Below are 11,686 nucleotides of genomic sequence, written 5' to 3'. Positions count from 1 at the left end.
AGACGTGGTTATGGCTGAAATTTTACCGCGATTTCGCTGGAAGCGGGTGCAATTTTTCAGATTAGCATCCGCTCCCGGCGAAATCCTGCGGTTGTCCTTATGCCAAATTTTTTTTTTGTATAAATGAGTTTTTATGAAGAAAGAAGATTTCTACATTTTTTTCGAAGTATATTTTTGTTGATAAGAATAAAAACGAACATTTACCGTGGTTTCTGTTGGCCATTTTGGAAATTTTGAACTGAGACTAGCGGAGTGAGGTGCGGGGAGCACAATCTTTGCGCCATCTAGCGTATACTCTTAACGGGATCAAAGTATGTTCAGACACTCACTAATCTGTGAGTGACCGCCGCCTGAGTTGGGTGTCGTGAAGGTCTTTCTCAGAAGTTGGTCGTGCAGAGGCAAGCAAGAAAGACGTAGACTGACACTACTAGGAGAACATTCGCAAAAGACCGGAAACTTGGAGCCTCCCTCTTCTGCAACTTCGAGATCTCTCGGGTGGTTCCACCCTTTCTCGAGCTCGGCCCGGCAACCCTTTCGTTTAGAGCCGTCCAAAGTTCGAATTAGCATGTAACAATTCTGTTGCAGATTCTAACTGAAAAATTACACAATTTAAAGCCCGTCAAATTTTTTATTTTTCTCTCTAGGCCATCGAGTGTTATTATGTATTAAGTGTTTCTTGTGTGCTGGATTGTGTTCCCTCTGCATCAGTTTATGACGCTTGAGTTATTGGAGACGATTATTAAAGCGATGACTCTATCATTGTTCTACGAATTTCCAAATTGTTTACTTGTATAATTATTTATTATGTAACGAATTATTTCAGTGCTGCTGATAGCGCGGACGCAATTGTAACTAGGCCAAGACCACCTTCCATTAGAATCCTTTCCATTTATGTATTTTTTTACCTATAATAAAGCAAAAATATCTTTAAATATATATTTTTTACTCAAAAAAATAACATATATTCTTTCAGCGTTATATGTGGGATCACTGAAGATACAACTAGTGCACATATTGTAAAAGCAGCTTTACAAGCTGTATGCTTTCAAACCAGGGATATACTCGAGGCAATGAAAAAAGATACGGGTTCTTTATTTCCAAAGTTGCTAGTAGACGGATCAATGACTACCAATAGTTTACTAATGCAGATGGAAGCTGACATATGTGGGATTCCAGTGGGTAAGATTATACAAATCACATTTAACGAAAGGACTATATACTAAGATTAATCACAATATAGTACGCTAAATAATTTATAAAAATTAATCAAAAAGTTGTATTAATTTTGACTAGGCTTTTATTGAAATATATATCGATAGAAATTTGCAATCAAAATTAATCTTTTTTTACACTTATTTTGAAATTCCACGAGAAGGAGTTCAAGGTTTTCGAATATAATCAGTTTTAATCCTGCTTGAAAAGCCAAAATATGGTGAAACTTAATCCACTTATAATAGAAAAGTCACGTTTTATTATACGCGTCAGAATCACCATCAAATCATGAAATTATAATCACCCTGTAGGTTTCGTAAAAAAAAGTGATTTTCCTTTTTTTTAATATCAACCTTTATTGAGGTTAAAAAATCCTTCTCTCCCTTTACAGTAGGGTTTGATTTAATTAAATTCCTGCGTTCCTAGTTGTCCCTAAAATATGAATACTGCCTATACGTACGATCGCCTGTTAGTAGAGTTGACGAGCCGAATTCTCAGAAATAAGAGAAATCTCGAGTGAATGTGAGTCTCACATTCAACAGCCCATAATGGTCAGTGTTAAGCGAAGGCTGGTTTTCTGCAAGCTCTACTATAACGTGTGGGGCCTCGTTGCCACGAACCCTTTCATCTCCACTTTCTGGGTGGTTGCAGATGCAATTGCTCTGGTTTCGCGTAACCCATGTATGTGATATTTATTTCCACTTAGCAATTCGTCAGAGACGATCAGTAGCCTAGCTGTTCTGAATTTCTCCTGTTCTAGTTAGATTTTATTGGATATGCTAAAGTAAATATTCTGAACCATTTCAATACATACGTATGATATATTTGATTTTATTCTCACTTTTTGCTAGCTATAGGAGGATTTGGATATCTTCTAGATTAAAATTTCTGGTGGTGGAAAATTTTTGGTGATTATGCTTGTCAACAGTTGATTTTTTCTGAACCACTCCTCTCTCCGCTCTAGACTTCTTCTAGCGTCAGATAGTACCCGCATTCTGTCAACAATATGCTGCCTGATGGTCAGCAGCTTTGCTTTTTGAGTTTGTAATAACGGATCCGCGGTTTGCGCGCGAGCTGTCGGACTGTAACAGGGAAATTCCTGCCAGATGTTATATGGCCCATCACACACTGAATTCAGGACGCATACTGTATTGCCCAGACGATCTTGGTGCTGTGTTGATGAATTCGTGTTTTGGTCCTATGATCATCCGTTGGTTTTCGTTAGACTTTGGAAAAATCTCCAGAAAGCTTGTCATCCAATTCAGCCAGATCTTTGTGCTTGAGAGGAACATGGATGTTGATATTTCTCTTTTTAAACCATCGCTCTTCCTCTATAGGGTGCCTGTCCGCGGTTAGTCTCCGTGAAGCCTCTCTTATGCTGTTGCCAACTGGCTTTGGCTGCGGTTGAGCAGGAGCTCTGCTTAAATAACCCCTTTTCCGGAAATCCTCGACAGGGTTTCTCAAACGTTGATGCGAAAAATACGTTTAAATGTTCCTTCAGAAGATTAAAGAGTTCTCCGGAGGTGTTGTCTGGATTTCTTTTATTTACCCACTGCAGTTCCTGAAAACAGAATTGTAAGAATTTTAATTGGAATATTAGTGGCACAATAGGCTTTATAGCTTAAGCGCCAGGGGAGCTCCCCAGGGTGATCCCTGCCCGTGTTGCAACTAATTGGAATCTTCATAATAAATTCACATGTTTATTTAATTTGTTTTTACACATTATAGAATTTATCAACTAAGCATGAATCCTGCTGAATTTAGTATGAAGATCACTAAAATTGTTATAGAGTTCCCTACTGGAAGGACTGACATTGGGGAAAAAAACATAATTTTTCTGCAGACAAATGCCTGAATGTTGAATTTGTTGATTCAATCTGTTTTAAAAGCTAACAAGAGTAATCAAAAAATTATGAATTTTGCTAAAATTATCATAAAGTTCCTAATTAAAAAAATTTACATTGAAAGAAAAAGAATTTTTCTGTGGAAAATTGCCTGATTAATGCGTTTGTTTATTAAATTCGTTTATATGATAAACGAAAACTGTAGAAAACATTCTTTGATAAATTGATTTGTTTATACATTTTTAAAATTTATTCTATAATATTGAAACATCTTCTTCTAATGTTATTTTATGAAACTGAGACGACCCAAAAACAAATTTCCTGTCATTGACGAGCATCGACAATAACAAGTAGAAAAATTGCAATTCTTTTCGGCTAGCATCCGCCTAGAATAGTCTACAGGAATGACGCGACGCGACGTCCCATACAATGTCGTCCCATACTCATTCATTCGCGTCTACCCGCAGCTAATTTTTTCACGAATTTTCAGATAAGCGTATTACAGATACTATGCAGGTTTTCATTAGGTTTTCATTAGGCATTAGGATACTACAGAATAATTAACGTTTGGTAAATATTAAAATAATTGAATACAATTTACTTTTGATAGTTTGCCACAAAATTATCATATACCTATAGAAATATGTTAATGAGATGGAATATTAGGAGTTATTGGTTTGAATTATACATACCTTCACTGGATAATACAATTTTGTTGCATTGCAAATCGCCAAATTAAAATGATTTTGTGAACTTCTTCAGTGAAACGAACTTCATGACCTGTTCAAACTTTTAACGCAGCGCGAGAAAAGGCGAAGTTGGCACTGAAACGTGACGCGAATATGATTTCAATAATAATTGTTTTTTTTTTTCGAATTTTGACCAGCTTTTTCGATGTTCCGACCACTGTGAAGCGCGACAACTCCTAACAAAACCAAACAAAAGTCTTCGATGCAAAAAAACTCGACAGCATTCCGATGCTTACGAACGATTTAACAGCTACTACTGAAAAACTGCTTTCGTAGCATGCAACGAAGTCTACCCCAGCAAACAAATCTTGACTCGCATACTTTTTATTCAAGCAGATAGGCTAGAGAGTTTACTTTTGACACCGGATCTCTAGTTTACAATATATAGTCTACTCTCGAAGCCGAATGCATAGGATATCAAAGCTAGTAAATATTAAATATCTCCTGAAAGCCCGAGAAGAATTTATGTAATATTATCATTAAAAAGAAATTAAAATTAGAATAATAAATATAAATTTAGGAATTTTTGTTTTGTTTTGGGTAGTGGGATAATAGTAGAATCTATAATTTCTCCGCAATAAAGAGAAAACTGCATTATAATGTTTTTTGAAAATACAAAGAAAAAGAAAGATTTCTAAGAGAATAAAGCGATTTTTATTAGAAATTAGAATCTGTTTCAGAATTTTATGAAGGCTATCATAGCAAAAATCAAGAAACAACGGACCCCCTTCCGGGGATTTTTCGATAATTTCGAGGAAATGGTCAAGGAATCATTCAGAGCAGACGAAGACAAAAGGGAGAGGCGCCTCGAAGAAATAATGGTGAGATTGGTGGCTCAAACCTAAAAAATACGGCGTTAAAATCCTAGCAGCTTTACAAATAGAAGGGCCACATCTGACAGCGAAGCGGTACGAAGGATGGCGCACGATAAAGTTTGAAAAGCAGGAGGTCGAAATTATAACATTAAATACGTGCTACCGGAGTTTAAAGACGATACAAGCTCAATGCGGTACCTCCACCAGTTTATACAGTATTGGACCGATGTAAAACCAAGAAATAATGAATTTTACTATCTCATGGAGAGATCTTTATCAAGCTTGGTGGCCAGTTAATGCCAAATTATTAAGGATGACGTTAACAATCTGCATTAAATACTCCGCTGTTAAATAACGCAAACAATAAAATGCAAGCTATCTCGGTGTAGCCTCAATATTGAATCCATTAAAGATTAGACTATTTCTTATTTTTCATTCATGTAATTTAATTGTGATCCTGCTGTCAACTATCTCATGACCAGTGTTCATGGGCTTGTGTCTATTGAATAGAGTGTAGCGAAAAATTTAAATTTTCGAAAATAAAATAGACTGGTGTGCCATTCTTTTTGTCGTTACTTTAAAAATAAATGTATGAAATTTCACAAAATTTAACAATTTTTAACTAAACCGCAAAGACAAAATGGGTCAAAAATCCTAAAAATAGTTTGTTTTTTTCAATTTTTATAAATATGAGTCTTATCGAGAAAATACTTGTAACAAATATCGTTAGCGATTTCAAAATACATCTTTTATGTTGAGGAATTTTTTTAATTGAAGCAACCTGTTTTAAAAAAATGGACAAATAGGTGAAAAAGTCAACTTTGTTTATAATCGCATCTGTTTTAAATCTCTTATTAGAGAAGTCCTAGACAAATTTGAAATATTTCTATTCCATAAAATGTCATAAAGGTTGGTTTTGAGTTATTATTTCAAATTTTTGGAACTTCATTTATTGGAGACTGATCCGCTGTCTGCAGCAGGGCCCCCCAAGCTTGTGTATATTTCACCGCGACAAAATTCTCGGTAAATATTTTAAAGCCCTGTCGCAGAGGCGCTATATTCGCTATACACACAAAATTGTCACATAGGTTATGAATCACAAAAATATAATGAATAAATATATTAATTATTATTAATTTTGTAGAAACATAATGTTCTATTCAACCAAATATTCCGAAAAACTTGAGAAATATTTTTTGTTAAAATATCGTTGCAATAGCGCTGATGTTATCATAACCCTTCATTCCTCTCATACATTTTAAAGAAAGGGCTGTCAATTTCTTCTGTAAACCTATTAATTTTAATTTTATCACGATTATAAATAAAGGAGTCAATAAAAACATATTTAATCAATATATTTATTGACGATATGGACATAACAAGTAACGATGTGTATTTGATAAAATTCGCAGTATAAGTTCTCGCGAAAAATTAAATACTATATTTTAATGAAATTTTATGGATAACATAAAGGTTATAATATAATGTTATTTTATTGATCGTAAAAAAATATTATTATTGAATTTATTGGATAATTCAAATTATTTTAAGTGTACTTCGTGGTTTCCACAATATGGAAAGGACATCGATGACACAATATTTGTGTATGTGGCGAATTTAGCGCCTCAGCTTTTCACTCTACCCAAAACTTTGTCGTGACGATATACACACCAGCTTGTGGGCCCTGGTTTGCAGTAATTAGCTTCACTGTTTTTTCGACCGCTTACATAAAACACCGTTATTTAAAAAAAATTAATTACTGTTTGACCTTGTTGATCAAACATAATTTTAAGCTTGTTTGATATTAAGTGTGCTAAAATTGAAGACTCTGTGACTTCTACTTCATCCCAGTTTATGAGATTCATTTAATCTGTGATCTCAAAATCTAATTTTGGCACAACAATAGATCACACAGCTGTCTTAGGGTTTTGCTTTTCTCGGCCCCCGCGCTTTGGAAATCAAGAAGTTCCTCTCTCTGGTACTGTTTGTATTTTAGCAGTTTCTCTCGCATTCACAATGAAATTTCGGGCCGCCTGCTGCACTTCCAGCCGTTCATTAGTGATCATTGACAAGAGCATATTTTACAGGTGTCCGAAAAAATCATATTTTGTATTGGATTATCTATGACTGCCTGTAAATCTTCGGGTAAATACCCAGTCAGATGAATTCATTTAAACAAATTCTAGGCGCTATATTAAATTGAGTTGTGAATTTCAATCGTAAAACTCATTGAGATGTATACTCTGTAAAGAAAGGCGATTAGGGCTATTAGTTTTGAACAAGGATCTTAAGTGTAATCGCAGAACCTCAAAACGCGATTGGCTGTAGTAAAAAATCTCGCAAGGTTCAACACGCCTGGGTCAAGATTGGACATTTTTTTCTGCGTCTCGCTTTGACTACGGCCGTCCATATCTCTCTCAAGTACCGTTGATCGGTACTCAGATCTGATTCCATATTCATGACTTTGATTAGGTCCTTCTTTGTCTTCAAATAGTATATTCTGAAAGTCACAAACGGGAAATTTTCCACAATTTTTTAGTGCTTTCCCTATTGGCCCTAAAAACGCTATCGAGCGCGAAGTTTTACCAGCCAAACTTTCGAAAAGATGATTAAAAGGAAGCTGTCAGTATTCACGGTAGTACCGTCTTAGCCAATCTATCGAAAAATTTTAAGATCGAATGTAGGTTCATCTGAATCAGTTCTCATTAAGTATGGTATTATATATTAAATAAGAAACACCTGCAGCGTCAGAGGACATTGGTGTGTCATGACCGATATATTGTGAATCAGGTTCTTGTACAAGTGCAATATGTTCGTGTATAAAACGCGTGATCTTATTAGGCCCAGCTTTCACTTTACTCGGATCTTTACGACCATCATACTATAGCTCTTCACGATTCAATTACAGAGGATATGTTGTCATGGGTAATTCTTCCATGGTCTCGCAAAGCAGCTGTCGTGTTGCAGCTGCAACTGTGCTCAGTACATTACACCGATTCGCCTCTTATGCTACTGTTGGCAAAGGTATATAAGACTTCTTTACACCTGATTACTGGGATCTTTTTTTGGTTTCGAAGGTAAAAAGTCTAAATCAAATATCGAAATGAAACTTTGAAAAATTTATCAGAAGACCATAACCTGAGTTTATGTACTTCATTTCAATACATAAACGTAGTTTATAGTCTTCTCCCTTTCATACTACTACTGAACCGTTAAGCGAGACAAGTAAGTGAGCTAAATCAACATTTAAATAAACAAATTTATTCATGAACTCTAGTGTAAGTTGTTTATTGAAATTCCAAAACAATTATCCGATTTTAAATTGAACCCGTATGTTTTTCCTTGGAGGACGAGAGAGAGAGAGAGAGAGTTGACGAAAGAGAGCTGCGTCCGTCACTCCCGACACGCCAAATCGCGATTATCACCTTACATGTTTTCACAATTTTAGTGCTTTCACTCAAATCCTCCCTCCTAAGACTTTTGTACAGAGTTTTTTAGCTGGTTGAGTAGATAGCCCGATGCAGAAGGATTGCATACAGTCTGCAATATCGGCCTTCTACTGCAACGCTTTTCTCTGCTTAACGCCTCACAACCCGTCATTGCTGGACTTTCTTTATCGGCCTTAAATCTTCCGGGCGAAAATGCACGGCGCGACACGTGTTGCTAGGCCGGAAATTTGGAAATTTTGAAAACATGTGCAACTTAAGCTATTATTTTAAATTTAGGTATTTTGAAGAATTTTATGAGTATTCCACTCTTTAGTCAAATTGACTTTACTAACAATTTGCATTGTTAATTAACATTTTTCGGTCGCCTTGAGACGACATGTGGATGATAAGAAAGCTAGTGTAATCACGTTGGCTAGGGCCATGCATGCTGTCAATTGTGTAAGCTGTGGTACTTTTTATGAAACCTCATTCCCCTTGTCAGATTATCCCACATATCGTTATCATTTATGATGCTAATGGTAGATTGTCAATCGAAAATATTTGGATGACCTTGGTAGATTGATACTTAGAGACAGTATCCTTACTGACAGATAATTCATCGTGAACCTTGATGGTCGAAACATGTGGTGATTCCGTACAGAGATGAACTATAAGCTTTTCGTATTAAAAAGGAGAGGTTATTAAGTTGGCGGTCCCTGAACTTGAGATTCACGGGAAATTAGTTGATCAAGGCGTATCTTGCTATTCGAGGTACTTTGAGAACAGCAATATGAAATAAGAGCAGCTTATTGATGAGGTATTCCTGGACTTTTTCCATCTCTGTATAATACAGTCACACATCTGTTGTTCCAGTTGTTCTAAGATTTTGTCTCCTTCCTTGTAGGATGGTAGGATTAAATCCTTCTGTTGAGTTCTTGTAGGTATGCCTGTCGTCTGGGAATATTGTCGAACTTGTTGAAATTTGGCTGAATTGTTCATGAATAGGTTCTGGTCCTGCTAATGTTACCAAATTTGTTTTTAAGGTACATCGAACTGCAATTTTGGAGTAAGCCCAAGCCCTGTAAATTAATATGAATATAAGGTTCATCAGGCAAATGAGTTCAGCGTCGATTTCCTCGGTTATAGAGTTTATCGAACCACTGAGTAATGGTATATATACCTTCCAAAAAATTAGTAGGACACTTGTATGTCGCACAGTTTAAATGTTCGTAAGGATGGCCTAAGCAGGAGTTGCGCCTCGAAGGTTTTATGAATGGCCGTCTCGTAGATGAAGAACATACCTCGACATAAAAGATAGCGGTTTGTCTTTCTGCATAGGGCATGTTCCACTTGGATTATTAGCATGTTAGTTCTTTCAGTCTTCTTCATTGTTAAACATGCGCACTGTGATCGTATATGCGATGTATAATTTAAAAAAATTACCCTGCATGGTGAGGATATGCCGATTACCATTTGGAGTTGTAGCCAGCCTGACCACGGTATCGAGAGATACCCTATCGAACACTTCAAGAAAGTTTTCTGAAATGACCATGGGTTTACGACTGCGGGCTCGTATTAGTTTATTAACAGACTGTCATGGTTTTCGGCTATTATTTTCAAACGTGATTCGTCCGCCAGACTTTTAATTTACCACGACATAATGTCATAACTCTATATTTCTTTTCTACAGAAGCGTCCGGTTTCTTCAGAATAGTCATTACTGGTGAGCTATAGGGTAACTTAGATTGGGACTTACTCGTTACGGATATGATTTCGCCATTTACATGCATAATATCATAATAATCTCTGACCACCCTGAGACATCTGGTTCTGTCTCGTTTAAATGGGATGCATAGAGGCTTTTGAAGACACGTTCTTCTCTAGGAACTGGTACTTCTTCAAATTCGTCGATTCTTTAGGAGCATACTTTCGAATCTTCTAAATCCTCACCTGGAACTTCTGCAATATTCGAAAGGGATAAATTTCTGTAGCGGCAGGGATAAATCTACATCATGGTCTTTGCTATTGTATGTGTAGGCCTAGAATCCCTCATTGTGGTTGGTTACTACGCCCTTACCGATATAAATACCAACGGGAGTATCTATTCGTGGCAGATATCCTTCGGATAAGTCCTGATTATTCACCTCAATTTATACTAGTTGTTTCATGGGGGCTTTCGATTGGTTCTGAAATAACCACGAAGGTTATGTGGTATAACCATATAAATAACCACATTTATGTCTAAATGACAGCTGTGCTTACTCGGGAGGTGGAAGTTTCGTCCGAGAATTACATTGGTGAAGATAGGAAAGTTGTTTTGCACTATGTCGAAGTCCATATTTGTACCTATTACGGTAACCCACGCTGTTTCGTGGGTTTCCGTTAATTCCTTGATTATGCAAGTTACATAAATAGGGTCATAACCTAAGGTGATGTCCGGTTTTTTTTCCTAGGAGCATCAGCAGATTGACTTCAGATTCTGGATCTACTAGAAAGAAAGCCTTTCTGGATCCGTTATTTGGACGACTGGGGAGTCTTTTCCGGTACATTGTTTGGAATATTTTTTGAAGTCCTCCAGAAATTGGACCGTTTTGGGACGATCCCTAAGCTTGGGACTCACCGTAGTGTTTAAACGACAAGCCTGAGAATTGTCTAAAGACGCTAATTTTGAGGATGAATGTCTCGATACATCTGGACTCGGCGGTACTAGCCATTCAGCATTCATGTTTTCTCCCCGTACATCAGGGCTCGCCACTTCAAGCAGGTGTTGGCTGCCACGACAAGTGCATGGCTGCCAAAAATTTTTTCTGTCATTTTTTTCTTCGTTTTCCAGGAATCGAGCGAAGGGTTACGGTCACGGTAAATTAAGTCTCGTCGTCGTTCACGCCGGGGGGTCTGAACCTTTTTACTCGAATTTTCAATACATTTAATTTCCAATTTCAATTTTATTTTTAATTGAGAAAGTGAATCAAATTTACCTGCAAATTGAAGCTGTCATAAAAGTTTTAAGAAGGAGGAAAAATTTGAAGAATTTTGAATGAAAATTCATTTTAAAAAAAACGGAGAAACGATTGTCGCCAAAACCTTTTTCTTCGTTCTTATCGTTCTCCTTTATCTTGTACAAACTTTAAGTAAAGATTAAAAAATAATTTACCTAAGTTGCTGGAAAGATTTTGTGTTGGTTTTATTAAAAATTTTCAATACTTTTGAATGAAGAGCGGATTGAAGCTACTGTGACGTTAGTTCAACTGTTTAATAGAAGCTTTCAAACTTCAAAGCTTTCATACAAAAATGTTTAAATATAGGCGATTTATCAGTTTAAACAATTCCAGTAGAGAGGCTATTTGTATCAGTGAAATTTCACTCACAATCTGTGACATTTCACTGATTCATATTTAGAGAGTAGAGTCATAAATCTATTCAAATTTATGAATTCTTAATTTTTTAAACTCTCCATTAAAAATTCTTAAATTTTGATGATTTAATATCAAATTTTCTTCTTTTTAGAACACTTAGAATTAAAAACTTGACATTTCATTTCCGAAACCATCAAAAGTCAACAATTTTGATTTATGAATCTTCAAATTTCAAGAGATTTCATTTGTACTTTTTCGAAATTTAAATTGTCAGTCTTTTAA

At 36.0% G+C, this 11,686-nt stretch overlaps 1 protein-coding gene across 5 annotated transcripts in view; it reads left to right on the top strand.

Moving 5' to 3' along the window:
• LOC117170366 (glycerol kinase-like) overlaps positions 1-11,686 on the top strand; it is a 331,719-nt gene that overhangs the window by 206,200 nt on the left and 113,833 nt on the right. For all 5 annotated transcript variants that reach the window (XM_033357121.1, XM_033357119.1, XM_033357117.1 and 2 more), the window contains one exon: positions 974-1,179. In XM_033357121.1, the coding sequence (XP_033213012.1) occupies positions 974-1,179 (206 nt within the window). The remainder of the gene's footprint in view (positions 1-973; positions 1,180-11,686) is intronic.

This window comes from Belonocnema kinseyi, chromosome 3 (assembly GCF_010883055.1).
Source record: "Belonocnema kinseyi isolate 2016_QV_RU_SX_M_011 chromosome 3, B_treatae_v1, whole genome shotgun sequence".
Taxonomy (NCBI): domain Eukaryota; kingdom Metazoa; phylum Arthropoda; class Insecta; order Hymenoptera; family Cynipidae; genus Belonocnema; species Belonocnema kinseyi.
Note: the sequence above shows the minus strand (reverse complement) of the source record. Positions and strands in the feature narration are given on the sequence as shown.